General features: G+C 48.7%; 2 protein-coding genes across 3 annotated transcripts in view; one reads left to right on the plus strand and one right to left on the minus strand.

Moving 5' to 3' along the window:
- The first annotated feature begins 343 nt into the window (after positions 1-343).
- SNX11 (sorting nexin 11) lies at positions 344-6,581 on the plus strand. Of its 2 annotated transcripts, XM_083877694.1 has the most exons (9): positions 344-404; positions 1,081-1,142; positions 1,383-1,431; positions 2,419-2,505; positions 3,400-3,500; positions 3,587-3,685; positions 4,888-4,900; positions 5,171-5,370; positions 5,944-6,581. In XM_083877694.1, the coding sequence occupies exons 3-9, from the start codon at positions 1,411-1,413 to the stop codon at positions 6,305-6,307; spliced, it is 885 nt and encodes a 294-aa protein (XP_083733820.1). In that variant the 5' UTR covers positions 344-404; positions 1,081-1,142; positions 1,383-1,410; the 3' UTR covers positions 6,308-6,581. The 2 variants fall into 2 exon arrangements, with proteins under 2 accessions (XP_083733820.1, XP_083733821.1); XM_083877695.1 differs by lacking the exon at positions 4,888-4,900 and having other exon boundaries at positions 5,191-5,370.
- Positions 6,582-8,005: 1,424 nt separating this feature from the next.
- The window catches only part of SKAP1 (src kinase associated phosphoprotein 1), a 115,095-nt gene continuing 98,611 nt past the window's right edge, over positions 8,006-24,489 (minus strand). The window contains exons 12-13 of the mRNA XM_083877825.1: positions 9,215-9,327; positions 8,006-8,312 (exon numbers count right to left, since the gene is read on the minus strand). Coding sequence (XP_083733951.1) covers positions 9,229-9,327 — 99 coding nt within the window. The 3' untranslated portion in view covers positions 8,006-8,312; positions 9,215-9,228. The remainder of the gene's footprint in view (positions 8,313-9,214; positions 9,328-24,489) is intronic.

A 24,489-nucleotide genomic window follows, 5' to 3' on the forward strand; every position in this document is an offset into this window, starting at 1 on the left:
TCCCTCAGCCTCTCCTGGAGCTCCAAACCTTCCCCTGTCCCTTGGGATCAGAGCCCGATGTTCCCTCCTGTGCAGATCCAGAATTCCCTGCTGATCCCTCTTTTCTCCACGATCAACATTCCCAGCTCCCTCAGCCGCTCCTGGAGCTCCAAACCCTTCCCTGGCCCTTTGTGCAGCTCCAGAATCCCCCTCTGATCCCTCTTTTCTCCAGGATCAACATTCCCATTCCCTCAGCCGCCCCTCGAGCTCCAGCCCCTCCATGTCCCCCCTCCTCCTTCTCCCGGTGCCCACAGCGACGTCGAACTACAACTCCCATCATGCCCCGCACCGGAACTTCCGGCCCCGCCCGCGCCATAAACCCGCGCGCCTCCGCCGCCGCTTAAAGGGGCCGCGCTCTGTGCGAGGTGAGGGGACCCTGAAGGGAGGGGACCGATTTGGGGGCGTCCCTTTGTCCTCTCGGGGTCTCTGCGTGGTCTCCATGTCCCGTTGGGGTCTCTGAGGGGTCTCTTTGTCCCCAAACCCCCCGAGAGGAGGGGGCGGCGCTGGGCTGGGCCTCAGCCCCGGTCGCGGCCTCTCCCCGGGCCGGGCTCGCCCTCAGCGCCCTGAGCTCGGCCTGGGCTCCCATTCCCGTCCTGAGGAATCTTTTCCTTCCCTAGAAAGACGAAACAGCCTCGGGGATTCCCCCCGCGGCGTGGGAAAGGAAGAAGTGGAATTCGTTCCTTTTTTTTTTTTTTTTTTTCCCCCCAGGGTTTTGGGGCTCCTTGTGGTGCGGGACGTCCCTGGGAAGGGGAAATGGGGTGGGGTGAAAATCCTGGAAAAAAAAGACTTTCAGTTTGTTTTAGAGGCGGCTGTGTCCAAGGAAAATAGGGAATAAATGGGATTCATGAGTCAGGAATTCAGCTGCAGCAGGGAAAATCAGGAATGAATGAGATTAATTTCCGTTTTTCTGGCTCTGGAGGGTTTTTTCCATGGATGGGGATGGGGATTCTCTCTGTTCCAGAGGGTTGGGAAAGGTTCTTAGGGATGGATTAGGATAAAAGATAAGGAGGCTGAGATAACAGTGAGCGCTTTCCCTGGCAGGAATTTCCCTGGAAATGAGGAATTTCCCTGGAATTCTCTCCCTGAACTCCGATCCCGGGCAGGTGAGAGGCAGCAGAGCCTTGGAAAATCCCGAATTTGGGAACAAAAAATCCAAAATGGGAATCCCAGAGCTCCTTAAATGGAGGCTTTTCTTAAATTCCACTATTTATACTGGAAATTTGGGATTTCCACTATTCCCAAAAACTGCAGGATCCCAGAATTCTGGGGAATGCAGAATCCACGGAAAACCCAGGGAAAGGATTTCTCTTTCCAAATTCCCGTTTTTTATTTTGTTTTCCCAGATGTTTCCTGCTGGGCTCTGGCTTTAGGATGTTGGAGAACCGAGAGGAAGTGAGGAACATTCCTGGTTCATTCCCAAATCCCGGAATTTGGGCGGGTTGGGCTCTTGGGAATTCCATCTCCACGGATAATTCATGGCAGCTGAGAATGGGAATGTGGGAATGGGAATATCTGGAGGTGTCTGTGCCATTCCCAGAAAGCTGGAAAAGCAGGAATGGGGGTGGATCCCAATTTTTGGAGCTCCCTCATCCTATTCCTGGGAAGCTGGAAAAGCAGGAATGGGAATGGGAATGGCTGGAGGTGTCTGGAAAAGCAGGGATGGGAATGAGAATGTCTGGAAAAGCAGGAATGGGGATGGATCCCAATTTTTGAAGTCCCTGATCCTTTTCCTGGGAAGCTGGAAAAGCAGGAATGGGAATGGGAATGGCTGGAGGTGTCTGGAAAAGCAGGGATGGGACTGAGAATGGCTGGAAAAGCAGGAATTGGGGGTGGATCCTGGTTTTTGGAGCTCCCTGATCCTATTCCTGGGAAGCTGGAAAAGTGGGAATGGGAGTGGGAATATGGGAATGGGAATGGCTGGAGGTGTCTAGAAAAGTAGGAATGGGATGGGGGTGGATCCCTGTTCAAGAAACCCTGATCCCATTCCTGTGAAGCTGAAAAGCAGGAATGGGAATGTCTGGAAAAGCAAGATGGGGATGGGGATGTCTGGAAAAGCAGGGGTGGGGAAGGGGAATGGGGAATGGGAATGTCTGGATGTGTTTGTGCCATTCCCAGGAAGCTGGGAAAGCAGGGATAGGAGTGGGAACGTCTGGAAAAGCAGGAATGGGGAATGGGAATGTCTGGAAAAGCAGGGGTGGCAATGGGAATGGGGAATGGGAATGTCTGGAAGTGATTGTGCCATTCCCAGGAAGCTGGGAAATGGGGATGGGAATAGGGAATGACTGGAAAAGCAGGGATGGGAGTGGGAATGTCTGGAAAAGCAGGAATGGGGAATGGGAATGTCAGGGACTCAGGGATGCCATCCCCACGCCCCCACAGGAGCTGACCACGGTGCGGGTGCAGGATCCCCGCGTGCACAACGAGGGCTCCTGGAATTCCTACGTGGATTACAAGATCTTCCTGCACGTGAGCCGGGATTGGGGTTGGGATTGGGGTTGGGATTGGGGTTGGGATCAGCCCTGGGAGCGGCTCCAGAGTGGGATCATCCTGAGCTGTGGAGGGGAATCATCGGGATCATATCCCGGATTAATCTGGGATCTGGCATTGAGGAGATCCTGCAGTGACTGAGATCCTGGTCCTGGATCCCACAGAGGATTCCCAGGGAGAATTCCCATCCCGGATCCTCAGTAACCGAGATCCTGGTCCTGGATCCCAGAGAATTCCCAGGGAGAATTCCCATCCTGGATCCTGCAGTGACTGAGATCCTGGTCCTGGATCCCACAGAGGATTCCCAGGGAGAATTCCCATCCCGGATCCTCAGTAACCGAGATCCTGGTCCTGGATCCCAGAGAATTCCCAGGGAGAATTCCCATCCTGGATCCTGCAGTGACTGAGATCCAGCCCCTCAATCCCACAGAGAATTCCCATGGAGAATTCCCATCCTCGATCCCTCAGCCCTCAATCCCAAGGATACTTCCCAAGGATAATTCCCAGGAATAATTCCCATCCTGGATCCCTCAATGACTGAGATCCACCCCCTCAACCCCAGCAATAATTCCCATGGATAATTCCCAGGAATAACTCCCAGGGATAATTCTCAGAGATATCTCCCAGTGATAATTCCTAAGGATAATTCCCAGGGATAATTCCCAGGGGTAATTCCCATGGATAACTCCCAGGGATGATTCTCAGAGATATCTCCCAGTGATAATTCCCAACAATAACTCCCAGCGATAATTCTCGATGATAACTCCCTTGGATAATTCCCATGCATAACTCCCAGGGATAATTCCCTTGGATAATTCCCATGGATAATTAACTCCCAGGGGTCATTAACTCCCATCCCGTGGATTTTCCCAGACCAACAGCAAGGCTTTCACCGCCAAGACCTCGTGCGTGCGGCGCCGCTACCGGGAATTCGCCTGGCTGAGGAGGCAGCTCCAGAAAAACGCCGGATTGGTGTGAGAATTCCCGGGATAAACCCCAAAACCTGCCGGGATTTGGGATCCTGGGAGAGCCAGTCCTGATTTTGTCCCAATTCCTGCAGGCCGGTGCCGGAGCTGCCGGGAAAATCCGGGTTTTTTGTGGGAAGCAGCGATGAGTTCATCGAGAGGCGCAGGCAGGGCCTGCAGCAGTTCCTGGAGAGGTGGGGTTTGGGGTCTGAGGATTGGGGTTTGAGAGTTGGGGTTTGGGGATTTGGGATTGGGAGTTGGGGTTTGGGAGTGGGATTTGGGATTTGGAATTTGGGAGTTGGGGTTTGGGGTCTGGGGTTTGGGAGTTGGGGTTTGAGAGTTGGGGTTTGGAGATTTGGGGTTTGGGGGTGAGGTTTGGGGTCTAGGGATTAGGGTTTAGGAGCTGGGGTTTGGGAGTTGGGGATTTGGGAGTGAGGTTTGGGGTTTGGGAGCTGGGAGTTGGGGTTTGGGGTTTGTGAGTTGGGGATTGGGGTCTGGGATTCTGGATTTGGGGTCAGGGGTTTGGGAGTTGGGGTTCAGGGTTTAGGATTTGGGGTTTGGGGTCACATTTGGGGTTTGGGGTTTGGAGTTTGGCATGTGGGGGCTGGGGTTTGGGGTCAGGTTTGGGATGTGGATTTTAGGGTGCAGAATTTGGGGTTTAGGGTGCAGGGTTTGCATTTGGAGTCAGGTTTGGGGCTGGGGTCTGGTGTTTTGGGTTCAAGGTGCAGAATTTGGGATTGGGGTTTGGGGTACAGGGTCTGGGATTTGGGGTTTGGGGATTGGGGTTTGGGACGGGCCGAGGGGAGGGGACAGCACCCAGGAGTGGCCGGGAGGTGACAGCAGGGAGGGCTGGGTGACCCTGCTGTCCCTGTCCCCTCAGGGTGATGTCCTCGTGTGCCCAGGGTGGGAGGTGACACGGTGACAGCAGAGTGACCGTGGGGAGGAGGTGACAGGGTCACAGCAGGGTGACTGTGTACCCAGGGGTAACAGAGGGTGCCAGCAGAGGTGACAGGGTGACAGCAGAGTGACCGTGTCCCTGTGTGTCCCCAGGGTGGGAGGTGACAGAGGGTGACAGGGTGATGACAGAGGTGACAGGGTGTCCCTGTGTGTCCCCAGCACCTGTCTCTGCAGAGCCAGTTCCCTGTCCCTGCAGGGTGGGAGGTGACAGCAGAGGTGACAGAGGTGACAGCAGAGGTGGCAGAAGGTGACAGGGTGCTGGCAGAGGTGACAGGGTGTCCCTGTGTGTCCCCAGGGTGGTGCAGAGCACTGTGCTGCTCTCTGACAGCACCTGTCCCTGTGAGGTGGGAGGTGACAGAGGGTGCCAGCAGAGGTCACAGGGCGCCAGCAGAGGTGACAGAGGGTGACGGAAGGTGACAGGGTGTCCCTGTGTCCCCAGGGTGGTGCAGAGCGCCGTGCTGCTCTCCGACAGCACCTGTCCCTGCAGGGTGGGAGGTGACAGAGGGTCACAGGGTGCCAGCAGAGGTGACAGAAGGTGCCAGGATGATGGCAGAGGTGACAGAAGGTGACAGGGTGTCCCTGTGTCCCCAGGGTGGTGCAGAGCGCCGTGCTGCTCTCCGACAGCCGCCTGCACCTGTCCCTGCAGGGTGAGAGGTGACAGAAGGTGACAGAGGTGACAGGGTGGTGACAGGGTGTCCCTGTGTCCCCAGGGTGGTGCAGAGGCCGTGCTGCTCTCCGACAGCCGCCTGCACCTGTTCCTGCAGAGCCAGCTGCCCGTGGCCGCCATCGAGGCCTGTGTGCAGGGCCGGGGGCCGCACTCGGTCACCGAGGCCATCCTGCACTACGCCATGGGACACCGCGGGGACAGCCCCGCCCTGGCCTGGGGACAGCGCGGGGACAGCCCCGCCCCGCCCGGAGCCAGGTAACGGCACGGGGAGGGGCTGGGCGGCCCGGGGTGGGGTCTGTGTGACGGGAAAGGGACCTGGGACAGCCCCGACTCATCCTTGTGGATCCCAGGGTGGGATCTGTGTGACAAGAAAAGGACAGGAGACAGGAGGAGCAGCCCGGGACAGTCCCAGCTCATCCCTGTGGGTCCCAGAGTTGGTTTGTGTAATGGGAAAGGGACCTGGGACAGCCCCAACTCATCCCTGGGGTGGGATGTGTGTGACAGGAAAGGGACAGGAGAGAGGAGGAGAACCCAGGACAGCTCCAGGATCCCAGGGCAATCCCAGCTCCTCCCTGTGGATCCTGGAGCAATCCCAGGGCAATCCCAGCCCCTCCCTGTGGATCCCAGGGCAATCCCAGCCCCTCCCTGTGGATCCCAGGGCAATCCCAGCCCCTCCCTGTGGATCCCAGGGCAGAGGATCCCGGGCAGTGGGGCTGGAATTCCCATCTCTGGGTTGGGAATTTCCCCCTTTTCCAGCTCTGCTGGGATGAGGCTGTTCCAGGAATTCTGGCCATTCCCTGGATCCCTTTTCCTGCTCTGTTTTCCCAGCTGTGCCCTGGAGAGTTTCCCCTACTGGGGTGACTTTGGCATGGACGAGACACGTCCGGAGAGCCCGGAGGGTCCGGCCGGACACAGAGTGACCCCTCTGGACAGCCCAGAGTGTCCGGCCGGACACAGAGTGACCCCTCTGGACAGCCCAGAGTGTCCGGCCGGACACAGAGTGACCCCTCTGGACAGCCCAGAGTGTCCGGCCGGACACAGAGTGACCCCTCTGGACAGCCCAGAGTGTCCAACTGGACACAGAGTGACCCCTCTGGACAGCCCAGAATTCCCAAAATTGCCAACTGGACGTGGAGTGACCCCTCTGGACAGCCCAGAGGAGCCCCAGGATGTCCGGCCAGACAAGGAGTGACCCCTCTGGAGAGCCTGGAATTCCCAGCTGGACACGGAATGATCCCTCTGGAGAGCCTGGAATTCTCAGCTGGGCATGGATTGACCCCTCTGGAGAGGCCAGAATTCCCAAAATTCCTGGCTGGACACTGAGTGACCCCTCTGGAGAACCCAGAGTGTCCAGCCAGACAAGGAGTGACCCCTCTGGAGAGCCTGGAATCCCTGGAATTCCCAACTGGACGCTGAGTGACCCCTCTGGACAGCCCGGAATTCCTGTCTGGATGTGGAATGACCCCTCTGGAGAGCCTGGAATTCCTGTCTGGATGTGGAATGACCCCTCTGGAGAGCCTGGAATTCCCAGCTGGACACTGAGTGACCCCTCTGGACACCCCCAGGCCCCACAGCCCTCGCTGGGAGAGGGATCAGCTCAGAGCCACTGGGACTGGCTGGACTGGGACGCACTGGGACACACTGGGACACACTGGGAAGCACTGGGAGACACTGGGAGACACTGGGACACACTGGGAAGCACTGGGAATGCAGCCCCAGCCATGTCTGAGCTCTCTCCCAGCAGATTCCTGATATTCCTGATATTCCCAGTAGTGTTTTCCTTGCTCTGCTCCTGGCTCAGATCCCTCTGGAATTCCCAAACTGGGCTCAGATCCCTCTGGAATCCTCAGACTGGGACAGTCAAATTCCTCAGGAATTCTCAGACTGGGACACTCAAATTCCTCAGGAATTCCCAGACTTGGACACTCAAAGTCCTCAGAAATTCCCAGACTGGGACACTCAAATTCCTCTGGAATTCCCAAACTGAGACAATCAGAGCCAAACTGGGAAAAAGGAGGGATGGGGTTGGAATTTGTGTCCCCTTCCCACTGAGGCTGTTCCAGGGATTTATTTTTTTTTTTTGGGAAAAGCAGGAACAGCCCCGGGTGGATTTAGTGTCCTCCCCTCCCTCAGCACTTGGTGTGAGCAGGAAATAAAAAACAAATAAAAAATGGAAATAAAAATAAAAATGAAAATCAAACTGAAGTGCAGGAGACTTTTCTGGGTTCTGGTGGGCTCAGGGGTGGGAGAAGCACCGGCAATTTCAGGAATTTGGGGAGGTTTTGGCTCCGGGAATGTCGAGAATTCCTTGGAAGGACAAGGAGAATTCCAGGAGTTGTTCAGGACTCCAAGCAGGGCTGTGATTGGCTGAGTCCCTCATGAATATTCAGAAATATATTTAATATTAATGAGTGTGCCACTGGTGCAGGAGTTCCAGGGATCCACCCAGAATCCAGGGATCCACTTGGGATCCAATCCCAGCCCAGGGATCCCCTCCAGAGGGATTTGAGTTGACCTTGGGAATTCCAGAGGGATCAGAGCCCGGTTTGGGAATCCCAGAGGGATTTGGGAACATTTTTTGGGAATATGGGAGGGATTGGAGCCCTACCACCATCTAGCGGCCCTAAAGCCAAGTGCGGGAGGGGAGGGGACCCGGGAAAAGCAGGAAAAACAGGAAAAAACAGCAAAAAACAGGAAAAACAGGAGGAGGATGCGCTGGATTCACCTTCACACCAAAGGGGCCATTCCCAGATCATTCCAGATCATTCCCAGATCATTCATGATAATTTTCAGATCATTCCCGGCTATTCCTGATCATTCCCAGATTATTCCAAGATCATTCCCGGCCATTCCCAGAGCAGCCAAACTCGGAGTGGAAAAAGGGATTTATTGAAGGGAAACACCTGGATTTGGGATGGGGGAACCCCTGGATTTGGGATGGGGGAACCCCTGGATTTGGGATCTCCAGGGAATTTGGGTTTTTTGGGAAGAGCAGGATGCGTGCCTCAGTTTCCCCATGGAATGGCTCCAGGAGGGATTTTTGGGATAAATCCACTCGGTTCCAGCGCTGGGTCCGGCAGAGGCGGCCGTGAGTGGATCTACCTGGGGAATCCTGTGGGATTTCTGGGATTTCTGGGATTTGGGATCCAGGGAATGCCGTGGGCTGGTGATGTTCCCACTGCTGCTCCTGGTCCCGCCTGCTCCAGGGAAAACGGGACATGGAGACACCACGGGGTGTGACCCAAACCCCAAAACCCCAAATCCCAAACCCCCAAACCCCAAAATCCCAAATCCACACCCTGTTCCCAAACTCCAAACCTGACCTCAAACCCCGAATCCCAAACCCCAAACCCCATGTCCCACACCCCAAACCTGATCCCAAACCCTGCACTCCAAACTGCAAACTCCAAACCCCAAAGCCCAAACCCAAAACCCAAACCCCAAACCCAATCCTGACCCCAAACCCCACACCCTAAACCCCAAATTCTGCACCCCAAGCTCCACACCTCAAACCCCAAACCCAAAACCTGACCCCAAACCCAAACCCCAAACCCAAACCCCAAACCTGACCCCAAATGCAAACCTCACACCCTAAACCCCAAACCTGACCCCAAACACAGACCCCACACCCTAAACCCCAAACCTGACCCCAAACACAGACCCCACACCCCAAACCCCAAATTCTGCACCCCAAGCTCCACACCTCAAACCCCAAACCCCAAACCTGACCCCAACCCCAAATCCCAAACCCCCAACCTCACACCCCATGCCCCAAACCTGACCCCAAAGCTGACCCCAAACCCCACACCACAAACCTGACCCAAAACCCCAAACCCAAAACCTGACCCCAAACCCCACACCCTAAACCCCAAATTCTGCAGCCCAAGCTCCACACCTCAAATCCCAAACCCAAAACCTGACCCCAAACACAAACCCCAAACACAAACCCCAAACCTGACTCCAAAGCCCAAACCCCAAAACCTGACCCCAAACACAGACCCCACAACCCAAACGCCAAATTCTGCAGCCCAAGCTCCACACCCCAACCCCCAGCCCCCAAATGTGACCCCAAAACCCCAGATGTGACCCCAAATCTCACCTGTCCCGTCCCGTTCACCCGTCCAGGTCGAAGGCCGGCATCAGGAAATCCTTTGGGACGATCCCGATTTCCTGGCGGAGCTCCCCGACCCACCAACCGCACCCCGGGTACTCCTGTGGGGCCAGGACTGGGCTCAGAGCCCAAACCCCACAGAGATACCCCAAATACTGCAAAAAATACACCAAATCCCACCCAAAATACCCCAAATACTGCAAAAAATACCCCAAACCCCACAGAGATACCCCAAATACTGCAAAAAATACACCAAATCCTACCCAAAATAGCCCCAAATCCCACAGAAATACCCCAAATACTGCAAAAAGTACATCAAATCCCACAGAAATACCCCAAACCCCACAGAGATACTCCAAATACTGCAAAAAATACTCCAAATACTGCAAAAAATACACCAACCCCCACAGAAATACCCCAATATTGCAAAAAAAATACACCAAATCCCACCCAAAATACCCCAAATTCCACAAAAATACCCCCCAATACGACAAAAATACCCAAATCCCACAAAAAATACCCCAAATCTCCCCCAAATGCCCCAAATCCCAATTCCAATTGAGCAATCCCAGTTTGAAAACTAAAATTCCCTCTCTGCTGCGTCTTGGGGTAAATCCCAGGATGTTTCAGCCTCTAAGGGGATGGAAAAAAAAAAAATAATCCCAAACTCCAGGTGGATTCGGGATCCCAATTTATCCCTAAATCCCAAATTTATCCCTAAAATATGAATTTATCCCTAAAATCTGAATTTATCCCTAAAAACTCATGGGCCAAACTGTGCCTTGGCCGTTCCTCAATCCCATTCCCAATTTAAAAAATAAAATAAAATAAAATAAAATTCCTTTTCTGATGAATCTTGGGATAAATCCCAGGATTTTTCCTCATCTGGAGGGATGGAATAAAACCCCAAATTCTGGGGGGGGATTCAGGATCTGAATTTATCCCAAAAATCCGAATTTATTCCTAAATAAATCAATAATAATAATAATAAAGGCTGAGCTGCTCCTCGGCCACTCCACAGTGTCAAGAATGATTTTGCAATCCCAATTTAAAAAATAGAAAATAATTCTTTCTCTGTTGAATCTCGGGATAAATCTCAGGATGTTTCAGAATCCAAAGGGATGGAAAAAAAAAAAATCCCAAATCCAGGGGGATTTGGGGTCTGAATTTATCCCTAAAATCCAAATTTATTCCTAAAATCCGAATTTATTCTTAAATAAATAACAATAAAGGCTGAGCTGCGTCTCGGCCCCTCCACAATCCCAATCCAAATTTTCTATTTAAAAAATAGAAAACAATTCCTTCTCTACTGAATCTCGGGATGAATCTTGGGATAAACACGGGATAAATCCCGGGATAAACTCGGGATAAACTCGGGATAAATCTCGGGATAAACTCTGGATAAATCCCGGGATAAACTCGGGATAAACTCAGGATAAACTCGGGATAAACACGGGATAAATCCTGGAATAAATTCGGGATAAACTCGGGATAAACCCCGGGATAAACTCGGGATAAACTCGGAATAAACACGGGATAAATCCCGGGATAAACTCGGGATAAACTCGGGATAAACTCGGGATAAATCCCGGGATAAACTCGGGATAAACTCAGGATAAACTCGGGATAAACACGGGATAAATCCTGGAATAAATTCGGGATAAACTCAGGATAAACCCCGGGATAAACTCGGGATAAACCCAGGATAAATCTCAGGATAAACCTCCGGATAAACACGGGATAAATCCCGGGATAAACTCAGGGTAAATCCCAGGATTTCTCCTCCTCCCGGGCAGGATCCAAACCCGAACTCCAGCGGGATTTGGGACCTGAATTTGTCCCTAAAATTCAAATTTATTCCTATATAAATAAAAATAAAAGCTGAGCTGCACCTTGGCCACTCCACAATCCCAATCCCAATTTAAAAAATAGAAAATAATTCCTTCTCTACTGAATCTCAGGATGAATCTCGGGATAAACTCGGGATAAACTCGGGATAAATCCTGGAATAAATTCAGGATAAACTCGGGATAAACTCGGGATAAATCTCGGGATAAACCTCGGGATAAACTCGAGATAAACTCAGAATAAATCCTGGAATAAATTCGGGATAAACTCAGGATAAACTCAGAATAAATCCCGGGATAAACTCAGAATAAACTCGGGATAAACTCAGAATAAACCCGGTATAAACTCGGGATAAACTCAGAATAAATCCCGGTATAAACTCAGAATAAATCCCGGGATAAACTCGGAATAAATCCCGGAATAAACTCGGAATAAACCCGGGATAAACTCGGAATAAATCCCGGGATAAACTCGGGATAAATCCCGATATAAACTCAGAATAAATCCCGGTATAAACTCGGAATAAATCCCGGTATAAACTCGGAATAAATCCCGGGATAAACTCAGAATAAATTCGGGATAAACTCAGAATAAATCCCGGTATAAACTCAGAATAAATCCCGGGATAAACTCGGAATAAATCCCGGGATAAACTCAGACTAAATCCCGGGATAAACTCGGAATAAATCCCGGGATAAACTCAGAATAAATCCCGGTATAAACTCGGGATAAATCCCGGTATAAACTCAGAATAAATCCCGGTATAAACTCAAAATAAATCCCGGTATAAACTCGGGATAAATCCCGGTATAAACTCAGAATAAATCCCGGTATAAACTCAGAATAAATTCGGGATAAACTCGGAATAAATCCCGGTATAAACTCAGAATAAATCCCGGTATAAACTCGGAATAAATCCCGGTATAAACTCAGAATAAATCCCGGGATAAACTCAGAATAAATCCCGGTATAAACTCAGGATAAATCCCGGTATAAACTCAGAATAAATCCCGGGATAAACTCGGAATAAATCCCGGTATAAACTCAGAATAAATCCCGGTATAAACTCAGGATAAATCCCGGAATAAACTCAGAATAAATCCCGGTATAAACTCAGAATAAACCCAGGATTTCTCCTCCTCCGGGCAGGCTCCAGCGCGAACTCCCGGCAGCTCAGGCGTCATTTCTCTTTCCCCCCGCGCGTCTCGGGGATGAATTAAAAGCGCATTAAAGCGGCGGCAATAAACGCTTCGCTCCTCGTTCCGCGCTGCCAAATTGCCCCGCGCCGCCTCGCGCAGATGTTCGTTAATTATGTTAATTTTTATTAAAGCCATTAACGCCCCAGCCCCGGCACTGAACTCTGCTCCTGCTCCTTCCCCGGAATTCCTGGGATTTGGGGGGTTTTTTTGGGGATGGAGGAGGAGGAGAGCGGGGATGGGGGTTTTGTTGTTGGGATTTGGTTAATTAAGGCCTTAATGAGGGGAGGGAGTTTCAGAGGGGGTTTATGGGAAGGGATGGGAAGGGAAGGGAAGAGATTCTCGGGTGGGAAATGTGGGTGGGTGTGGGGAGGACTGGGAGGAACTGGGAGCACTGGGAATACTGGGATAACTGGGAATGCTGGGAGCACTGGGAATAATGGGAGCACTGGGAAGACTGGGAAGACTGGGGGCACTGGGAGCACTGGGGACACTGGGGGAGCACTGGGGACACTGGGAGCTCTGGGAGCACTGAGGACACTGGGGGACACTGGGAATACTGGGAGCACTGGGGGCACTGGGAGGAACTGGGAACACTGGGGGCACTGGGAATACTGGGAGTACTGGGAACACTGGGAGCACTGGGAATACTGGGAGTACTGGGAACACAGGGATGGCACTGGGAAGACTGGGAACACTGGGGACACTGAGGGCACTGGGGGCACTGGGGGCACTGAGGGCACTGGGGGCACTGGGGGCACTGGGAAGTGGAGCAGTGTCCTCCCCATTCCCAGGGATCAGCAGGAATCAGGAAATTTGGGATCTGAGGCCTTTGCAAGTTTGGGAATTGGGTTTGGAGTTGCTGGAAATTTGGATTTGGGGTCAGCCCAACTCCATCCTCCCCATCCCAGGAATCCTCAAACTGGGAATCCCGTCCCATCCCACCAGTATCCGTGTGTCCCATCCCAGGAGGGTCCAGGTCTCTCATCCCACCAGGATCTGTCCCATCTCACTGAAGCCTCTGTGTCCCATCCCACCAGGATCAATCCCATTCCAGGAGGGCCCAGATGTCCCATCCCGCCAGTATCCAACTCATCCCAGGAGGGTCCAGGTGTCCCATCCCAACAGGATTTGTCCCATCCCGTTGGGGTCTCCATGTCTCATCCAGTCAAGATCCATCCCATCCCAACAGGATCATCCATGCGTCCTATCCCAACATGATCCATCCCACCCCCGGAGGGTCCAGGTATCCCATCCCAATAGGGCCTGTCCCATCTCACTGGGGTCTCCGTGTCCCATCCCAACAGGATCCACACATCCCATCCCAACAGTGTCCATCCCATCTCACTGGGGTCTCTGTGTCCCATCCCAATAGGGCCTGTCCCATCTCATTGGGGTCTCTGTGTCCCATCCCAACTGGATCATCCATGTGTCCCATCTAACCAGGATCCACAGATTCCAGGAGGGTCCAGGTGTCCCATCCCAACAGGATCTGTCCTATCTCATTGGGGTCTCCATGTCTCATCCAAATAGGATCCAGGTGTGCCATCCCAACAGGATCTGTCCCATCCCAACAGGATCAACTAGGTGTCCCATCCCACCAGGATCCATCCCATCCCAGGAGGGTCCAGGTGTCCCATCCCAACAGGATCTGTCCCATCCCATTGGGATCTCCATGTCCCATCTCATTGGGGTCTCCGTGTCCCATCCCACTGGGGTCTCCACATCCCATCCAACCAGGATCCAAGTGTCCCATCCCAACAGGGTCTGTCCCATCCCAGTGGGGTCTCCATGTCCCATCCCAATAGGATCAACACATCCCAGGAGGGTCCACATGTCCCATCCCAAAAGGATCCACACATCCCAAGGATCCAGAATTTATCTAATTAACGATTCCCCTTAAAACACCCAACTACAACCACCCCACCCCACCAGAGGGACACCGAAGGGACACAAACACCATCCCCGAGCCCTCACCAGCTTTGAGCCGAGCCCAAACCCCCGCCAAGGCCTCGGATTCATCTTTATTCCGAGGCCGAGGCAGCAGCAGCAGTGAGCGCGGAGCGCGGCTAGGGGACGATGTGACAACGGAAATGTCTCATCTGCCGGGCCTGGCTTTGGCCTCGGCCTGTCCCATCCCATTGGGGTCTCCATCCCAACAGGATCCATCCCATCCCAACAGGGTCTGTCCCATCCCATTGGGGTCTCCGTGTCCCATCCCACCAGGATCATCCACATGTCCCATCCCACCATGATCCATCCCATCCCAACAGGATCCATCCCATCCAGGTGTTCCATCCCAAAACGACCTGCACATCCCAAGGATCCAGGATTTATCCAGTTAACGATTCCCCGTAAAAACACCCAACCAGATTCCCAGGATTTATCCAATTCATGGTTTTCCATAAAAACTCCCAACCACAGCCCTTCCACCACCCCATCCCAGCCAAGTGACCCCCAGGGTGACACCAAAGCGACACAAACACCATCCCTGAGCCCCCACCAGCTTTGAGGCGAGCCCAAACCCCCGCCAAGGCCTCGGATTCATCTTTATTCGGCGGCCGAGCCCGAGGCAGCAGCAGCAGCGAGCTGGGGGACGATGTGACGGAAATGTTTCATCTGCCGGGCCCATCTGTGCCGCGTTCCTGCCGCTCGCCCCGAGAGAGGCGCCGCCGCAGCTCCGCATCGCCTTTAATATTCTCCTAAATCACCTCCCCGGCGCGCTTCAAGGGCCATTGCCGCCGGTTCATCTGGAGTGCACGGCGGAACGGGGGCACCGGGAGGACACGGGCAGGACACGGCCCAGGGGGTCGGGGGGATTCCCGGTGGTTTGGGGGGTCCTCAGGTCTTTGGATTATGGGGGGAGAGGATGTGTGAAAAAATGAAAGAGGAGGCGCGCAAAAAATAGAACCCAAAATTTGTGAGAAGTTTCTGGGAGGGTTTGGGGGTTCAGGGATGTTGGGTTTGGGGGGATGCTCAGGATCCTGGGATGTTTGGGGTCTAGGAGGATCTGGGGAGAGTTTGGGGTTCAGGGGGGATTTCTGGGGATTTGGGGGTCCTCAGGTCCTTGGATGGCAGGGGGAGAGAGGAGGTGTGTAAAAATAAAATGGAAATAAAGAGGGAAGTTGCTGGGAGGGTTTGGGGGTTCAGGGATGCAGGATTTGGGAGGATGCTCGGGATGCTGGGATGTTTGGGGTCCAGGAGGATCTGGGGAAGGTTTGGGGTTCGGGGGGATTCCCAGGGATTCAGGGGTCCTCAGGTCCTTGGATTGCAGGGGGAGAGAGGAGGTGTGCAAAAATAAAATGGAAATCAAGAGGGAAGTTGGTGGGAGGGTTTGGGGGTTCAGAAATGTCAGATTTGGAGGTGCAGAGGTGCAAGAATTGGGAGGATGCTCGGGATCCTGGAATATTTGGGGCCCAGGAGGATCTGGGGGTGCAGGGAGGGTTTGGGGGGTCATGGGATGAGCAGGGAGCAGGGGGAATGTGTGGGATCCATGGGATTTGTGGGCTCAGGGATGCAGGAATTGGGGAAAACCTGCTGGAATTGGGGTGAAATGAGCAGGAATTGGGGCATTCCCAGCTCCAGCTGCACCCAAGGCCCTCAGCCACAAACTCGGGGATTTTGTGGAGTTTTAGGGATTCAGGAATTGGGGTGAAATCTGCTGGAATTTGGAGTGAAATCTTGCCAGAATTGGGGAGTTCCCAGCTCCAGCAGTACTCAAGGACCCTGGCAATGAACTAGAAGATTTGGAGTTTCAGGGATGCAGGAATTGGGGTAAAACCTGCAAAATTGGGGTAAAAACCTGCTGGAATTTGGGATGAAACCTGTTGGAATCAGGGCTCTCCCAGCCCCAGCAGTACCCGATCCCTTGGCCATGAACTTGGAGAAATAGAGTTTCAGAAATCCAGGAATGGAGGTGGAAGTCAAAAGGTGATGGAATTGGGATAAAACCTGCTGGAATTTGGGGTAAAACCTGCCTGAATTGGGGTAAAACCTGCTGAAATCAGGCTGTTTCCAGCCCCAGCAATACCCGATCCCCTGGCCATGGACTTGGGGATTTGGAAGTTCAGAGATCCAGGAATTGGGGTGAAATTTGCCAGAATTGGGGTAAAACCTGCCGGAATTTGGGGGTAAAAACCTACTGGAATTGGGGGATTCACAGACTCAGTCGTCCCCCATCCCCTGGCCATGAACTCGGGGATTTGGAAGTTCAGGGATGCAGGAATTGGGGTAAAACCTGCAGGAACTGGGGTGAAAACTCCAGAATTTGGGGTAAAACCTACAGGAATTGGGGCTCCCCCATCCCCATCCGCCCCCCATCCCCCGGCCATGAACTGGGGGATTTGGAGTGTCAGAAATCCATGAATTTGGGGTAAAACCATCCAGAATCGGGGCTCCCCCATCCCCATCCTCCCCCCATTCCCCTGGCCATGAACTCGGGGATATGGAAGTTCAGGGATCCAGGAATTGGGATGAAAATTGCCAGAATTGGGGTAAAACCAGCCGAAATTGTGGTAAAACCATCCAGAATCGAGGCTCCCCCATCCCCATCCTCCCCCCACCCCCTGGCCGTGAACTCATGAATTTGGAGTTTAAGGGATGCAGGAATTGGGGTAAAACCTGCAGAAATTGGGGTAAAAACCAGCCGAAATTGTGGTAAAACCATCCAGAATCGGGGCTCCCCCATCCCCATCCTCCCCTCACTCCCCGGCCATGAACTCGGGGATTTAGAGTGTCAGAAATCCATGAATTTGGGGTAAAACCATCCAGAATCGGGGCTCCCCCATCCCCATCCCCCCCCCACCCCCCGGCCATGCCCTGGGGTCTCTCCCCCTCACTTTGGGGACCCCTCACTTTGGCTCGGCGCATCCCCCGCTGTTGTCATGGAAACGGGCCCGGCGCCCCCCGGGCCTGGGGCGGCTCCACCTGCGGCCCCGGCGGGGTCAGCGCGGGGTCGGCGGAATTAATGAAGGCGGCGTTAATGAGGTGGCGGCGGCTGTTGATGCTCTCGCCGTGTGTCGGGGGCACTCGCATTTCCCGAGCTCATTATGGGCTGCAATTAAAGGCCTGCTAGGTTTTTTTTTCTTTTCTTTTTTTTTTTTTTTTTTTTTTTTTTTTTTTTTTTTTCTTTTATTCTTTTATTCTCTCTCTTTTTTTTTCCCCTTTTATTCTCTCTTTTTCTTTTTTTTTTCTTTTATTCTCTCTTTTTTTTTCTTTTATTCTCTCTCTTTTTTCTTTTTTTTTTCCCTTTTATTCTCTCTCTTTTTTCTTTTTTTTTTTTCTTTTATTCTCCCTCTTTTTTCTTTTTTTCTTTTATTCTCTCTCTTTTTTCTTTTTTTTTTCCCTTTTATTCTCTCTCTTTTTTCTTTTTTTTTCTTTTATTCTCTCTCTTTTTTTCCTTTTATTCTCTCTCTTTTTTTTTCCTTTTATTCTCTCTCTCTTTTTTTCCTTTTATTCTCTCTCTTTTTTTCTTTTTTTTTTCTTTTATCCTCTCTTTTTTTTCCCTTTTATTCTCTCTTTTTTTCTTTTTTTTTCTTTTATTCTATCTTTTTTTCTTTTTTATTCTTTTTTCTCTCTCTTTTTTTTAATTCTCTCTCTCCTTTTTTTTAATTCTCTCTCTCCTTTTTTTTATTCTCTCTCTCTTTTTTTTTCTTTTATTCTCTCTCTTTTTTTTTATTCTCTCTTTCTTTTTTTTCCTTTTATTCTCTCTTTTTTTCTTTTTTTTTTCTTTTATTCTCTCTCTCTCTCTTTTGTTTTTTTTTTTTTCTTTCCTATTTTTTTCCTATTTTTTTTCCTTCCCTCCTCTGTTTAAATTAGCATTTTAATAACGCCGCTGCCGAGCGGGGAAAACAAGGAAACAACACAGGCACACACACAAAAAAAAGAAAAAAAATAAAATAAAATTGGTCGTTTTTCACCGGTAAAAACTTGCCCGGCTCGAGGTGAGACTTTAATGGCAAAACGAGGGGAGAAAAAAAATGAACCTTTCCCAGTTTATCCCGGCGGGGAGAGGGAAAAAAAAAATAATAATAATAAAAAAATAAAATGGAATAAAATAAAAAACCGGGAGTGATTTTTATTTGGTTTATGACACACTTTGTTTTCTGGAATTTGCTCCGCGGCCGAATATTTTAATTTTTTTTGCTTTAAAATGGTGGCAGGGAGGATTTGGGATAATTCCATCCATCCATCCCGAATCCTAAATCCCAAATTCTCAAAAAAGGGAGAAAGTGCCGGTTCTGGGATGGATCCGATCAAAAATCCCATTTAAAATCCCATTAAAAAATCTGATCTAAAAATCCGATTAAAATACCAAATAAAATCAGAATAAAAATCCCATCAAAATCCTAATTAAAAATCCCATTTTAAATCCCATCAAAATCCTAATTAAAAATCCCATTTAAAATACCATCAAAAAATCTGATCCCAAATCCGGTCAAAAAAATCCCATTAAAAATCCCATCAAAAATCTGATCCAAAATCTCTTTAAAAAATCCGATCCAAAATTCTGATCCAAAATCCTGATCAAAAACCCCATTTAAAATCTCATCCAAAATCCGATCCAAATCCAGTTAAAAATCCCATTTAAAATCCAATCAAAAAATCCCATTAAAAAAACCTTCCCCTTTTCTTCCCGGATTTTCCCCCAAATCCCAATCCCAAACTCTTCCTTTTCCAACAGAATTCCTGATCCCGGTTCTTTGGTGATCCTAAATCCCAGGGATTGGGAATTTGAGGGAAGAAACTCGTTTTCTTCCCAAATTTTTGGTCAAATCCCAATTCCAGACCCCAAAGGGGATCCCAATTATTGGGTGATCCCAAAGCCTTGGGATTGGGAATTTGGGTTTTTCCCTTGGGATTGGAAATTTTGGTGGTTTTTTTTTTTTTCACTTGGGATTGAGAATTTTGGGGTTTTTTCCCTTGGATTTGGGAATTTTGGGTTTTTTCCCCCTTGGGATTGGGAATTTTGGGGTTTTTTTCACTTGGGATTGGAAATTTTGGGGTTTTTTTCCCTTGGGATTGAGAATTTTGGGGTTTTTTTCCCCTTGAGGTTTGGAATTTTGGTTTTTTTCCCCCTTGGGGTTGGGAATTTTGGGGTTTTTCCCTCGGGGTTGGGAATTTTGGGTTTTTTTCCCTTGGATTTGGGAATTTTGTTTTTTTTTTTCTCTTGGGGTTGGGAATTTTGGGTTTTTTTCTCTTGGGGTTGGGAATTTTGGTTTTTTTTTTTCTCTTGGGGTTGGGAATTTTGGGGTTTTTTTTTTCATTCAGGGTTGGGGATTTTGGGGTTTTTCCCTCGGGGTTGGGAATTTTGGGGTTTTTTTCTCTTGGGGTTGGGAATTTTGGGGTTTTTTTCCTCGGGATCACTGTGGGGGATGTGGGGAAAGGGGGGAGGGCACCCATTGGGGATGGGAGAGGGGCCGGGACTGGGAGAACTGGGAGAACTGGGATTGGGGAATTGGGAGAACTGGGATTGGGGAATTGGGAGAACTGGGATTGGGGGGAACTGGGAGAACTGGGATTGGGAGAACTGGGATAACTGGGATTGGAGGGAACTGGGATAACTGGAACTGGGGAAAATTGGGAGAATTGGGATTGGGAAATTGGGTTTGAGGGGAACTGGAGAACTGGGGAGAACTGGGTGAACTGGGATTGGGGGAAATGGGAGAACTGGAATGAGGGAACTGGGAGAACTGGGAGAACTGGAAAACTGGGATAACTGGGATTGGGGAATTGGGAGAACTGGGGAGAACTGGGAGAATTGGGATTGGGGGAACTGGGAGAACTGGGATTGGGGGAAATGGGAGAACTGGAATTGGGGAGAACTGGGATAACTGGGATTGGAAAAATTGGGAGAACTGGGATTGGGGAAAATTGGGAGAATTGGGATCGGGAAATTGGGTTTGAGGGGAACTGGGAGAACTGGAGAACTGGGATTGGGGGAATTGCGTGAACCGGAATGGGGGAAACTGGGAGAACTGGGAGAATTGGGATTGGGGAAAATTGGGAGAATTGGGATCGGGACAATCCAGTTTGAGGGCAACTGGGATTTGGGAACTGGCAAAACTGGGACTGGGGGAACTGGGAGAACTGGGATTGGGGAAAATTGGGAGAATTGGGATTGGGAGAATCAGGTTTGAAGGGAACTGGGATTCGGGAACTGGGAGAACTGGGATCTCCCATCCCACATCCCAGAACCCCAAATCCATTGGGGAACACCCCAGGAAGAGCAGGAACAGGAATCTCCTCCTGATCCATGAATTTCCTCATCCCGGGATTCCTCAGGGTGAATTCCCGAGGGTTTAATTAAATCCCAAATTCCCTGGATGAATCGGGAATTCCAGCCTTATTTCGGGATCCCAAATTCCCATTTTTCCCTCCCATAAAACCGGGATCTTCCTTCATTTCCAGCTTGGAAAATGGATTTGAAAAAACCAGGAATAAAGGACGGGATCAGCGGGATTTGGACCTGGAGAATTCCCAATTTTCCCCCAAATCCAGACTCCCTTCATCCCAAATTTCCCCTCCTCAGATGTTTTTTGGGATCATCTTAAATTTAAATTCCAGGAGCAGGAATTACGTGGATTCCAGAGGGAATTCCGAGCCCAGGAATTTCTGGAATTTCCGCCGGGATTTGGGATCAGCACCAGGAAAAGGAGCCCAGAGATTTTTGGGATTTTTGGGATTTCTGGGATTTTTGGGATTTTTGGGATATTTGGGATTTTTGGGATTTCTGGGATTTTTGGGATATCTGGGATTTTTGGGATATTTGGGATTTTCTGGGATGTTTCATTCCTGGTTTTTTTGGTTTTTTTTTCCTGCAGTTTCTGTGTTTTTCCCTGTTTTTAATGGAAAAATTCCCAAATCTGTGGGCAGGGGTGGGTGTGGATGGAAGGAATTGAGGTAGGAGAGAGAAAATAATAAAAAAAAATCAAATATCAAATGTAAAAAAAAAAAAAAAAGTTTTAAAAATGAAAATATAAAATATGAGCTATAAAATATAAAAAATTAAAAAGTATAAGGTATAAATTGAAAATGAAAAATATAGAAAATAAAATGTAAAATGTAAAATGTAAGATAGGACAGAAAATAGAAAAAATTAAATTAAAAAATAAATAGTAAAAATAAAATAATGAAATAGAAAAATATATAGTAAAATAGAAAAATTAAAATACAAAACAAAGTAAAAAAGGTAAAAAAAAAATACAAAAAAATGCAAAATGTAAAATATAAAAATTAAAATACAGACTATAGAGTAAAAAAATGTGAAATGTAAAAATTAATATTTAAAATGTAAAATATAAAATGTAAAATTTAAAATGCAAAACAGAAAACTTAAAAATTAAAATATAAAATTTCAAATTTAAATTGAAAAATAGGAAGTGTAAAATACAAAGTCTTAAATAGAAAATGCAAATTATAAAAAATTAAAAATCAAAAAAAGAAATGGAAAAATCTCCAATAGGTAACAGCCATTTTATAGGACACAATTAAATTAAAATTAAATTAAAATCCGTTCCCAAATCCCGAATTTATTAATTTATAATAAATTGTTTAACTTTTATTTATTAATTTATAAGATATTAATTCATATTTATCCACCTGTTAATTTATTAATTTATAAGGAATTTATTAATATTTATTTATCTCTTTGTTTACCTGTTTATTTAGCAATTTAAAATGAATTATTTAATATTTATTTACCTGTTTGTTTATTAATTTTACATGAATGAATTAATATTTATTTATCTGCTTATTTAATAATTCATAATGAATGAATTAATATTTATTTACTTCTCCGTTTACCTGTTTATTTATTAATTTATAAATGATTTATTTCCCTGTTTATTTATTAATAAACATGAATTTACCTGGTTTTACCTGTTCCTTTATTAATTTATAATGGATTTAAAGACCTGTTTATTTATTAATAATTCACATTTATTCGCCTGTTTGTTTACCTGTTCATTTATTAATTTATAATGAATTAATCAATATTTAATTACTTAATCCACCGATTTGTTTACCTGTTTATTTATTAATTTATACCTGATTCATTTCCCTCTTTATTTATTAATAAACATGAATTTGCCTGTTTATTTATTAATTTATAATGGATTTAAATACCTGTTTGTTTATTTATTAATTAACCCTAATTGACCTGTTTGTTTACCTGTTCATTTATTAATTAATAATCTATTTACTTCCCTGTTTTTTTATTGATTAATTAATATTAGCTTACCTGTTTATTAATTGATTAACATTAATTTCCCTGTTTATTTATTAATTTATAATAAATTTCTTTCCCTGATCTTTTATTAATTGATCATTAATCCACCTCTTTATTTAATAATTTAGAAATAATTTTAAATAGCTTCATTTCCCTAAAATTTGCACCAAAAATTTGGGATGAAGCAGCAAAAATTGGGATGAAGCAGCAAAAATTTGGGATGAAGCACCAAAATTTAGGATGAAGCACCAAAAATTTGGGATGAAGCACCAAAATTTGGGATGAAGCACCAAAAATTTGGGATGAAGCACCAAAATTTGGGATGAAGCACTAAAAAATTTGGGATGAAGCACCAAAAAATTTGGGATGAAGCACTAAAAAATTGGGATGAAGCACCAAAATTTGGGATGAAGCACTAAAAATTTGGGATGAAGCACCAAAATTTGGGATGAAGCACTAAAAAATTTGGGATGAAGCACCAAAAAATTTGGGATGAAGCACTAAAAAATTGGGATGAAGCAGCAAAAATTTGGGATGAAGCACTAAAAATTTGGGATGGAGCAGCAAAAATTCGGGATAAAACAGCAAAATTTGGGATGGAGCAGCAAAATTTGGGATAAAACAGCAAAATTTGGGATGGAGAACCAAAAAATTTGGGATGGAGCAGCAAAAAATTGGGATAAAGCAGCAAAATTTAGGATGAAGCAGCAAAATTTGGGATGAAGCACCAAAAATTTGGGATGGAGCAGCAAAAATTTGGGATGAAGCACCAAAAATTTGGGATGAAGCACTAAAAATTTGGGATGAAACAGCAAAAATTTGGGATGGAGAAGCAAAATTTGGGATGAAGTAGCAAAATTTGGGATGAAACAGCAAAAATTTGGGATGAAGCAGCAAAATTTGGGATGAGCAAAAATTTGGGATGAAGCAGCAAAATTTGGGATGAGCAAAAATTTGGGATGAAGTAGCAAAAATTTGGGATGAAGCACCGGGATGTGAAGGTGAGGCTGGATGGGCCAAAATTTGGGATTTGGGATCTGTGGATGAGGGGCTGGGAATGGGGGAAAAGTTTGGGATTTGGGATCAGGAATGTGCAGGTGAATCCCTGAGGGTTGGGGACAATTTGGGATCAGCCTCGTCCTTGTCCCAGTCCCTGTCCTGGGGGGTGACCAGGAGTGACCAGGAGTGACCAGGGGGTTACTGGGGGTGACCAAGAATGACCAGGGGGTGACCAGGAGTGTCCTAGAGGTGATTGGCGGTGACTGGGGGTGACCAAAGATGACCAGGAGTGACCAGGGGGTGACCAGGAGTGACCAGGGGGTGACCAGGAGTGACCAGGAGTGACCAGGAGTGTCCTAGAGGTGATTGAGGGTGACTGGGGGTGACCAAAGATGACCAGGAGTGACCAGGGAGTGACCAGGGGTGTCTGGGAGTGTCCTAGAGATGACCAGGGTGTGACTGCAGGTGACCAGGGGGTGGCCAAGGGGTGACCAAGGATGACCAGGAGTGACCAGGGAGTTACTGGGGGAGACCAAGGATGACCAGGAGTGACCAGAGGGGTGACCAGGGGTGTCTGTGGGTGATCAAGGATGACCAGGGGGTGACCAGGGGTGACCAAGAGTGACCAGGAGTGACCAGGGGGTGACCAGGAGTGACCAGGGGTGACCAGGAGTGTCCTAGAGGTGGTTGGGGGGTGACTGGGGGTGACTAAGGATGACCAGGAATGACCAGAGGATAACCAGGGGATGACCAGGATTGACCAGGGGATGACCAGGGGGTCACTGGGGGTGACTGAGATGTCTGATGGGTGACCAAGGATGACCAGGGGGTGACCAGGGGAGTGACCAAGGGGTAGCCAAGGGGTGACCAAGGATGACCAGGGGTGACCAGGGGTGACCAGAGGGTGACTGGGGGTTACCAGGGGGTAAAATGAGGGTGACCAGGGGGTGACCAGGGGGTTACTGGGGGTGACCGAGATATCTGATGGGTGA

Source organism: Zosterops lateralis (genome assembly GCF_965231275.1).
Source record: "Zosterops lateralis genome assembly, chromosome: 24".
In the NCBI taxonomy this organism is placed as follows: Eukaryota; Metazoa; Chordata; class Aves; order Passeriformes; family Zosteropidae; genus Zosterops; species Zosterops lateralis.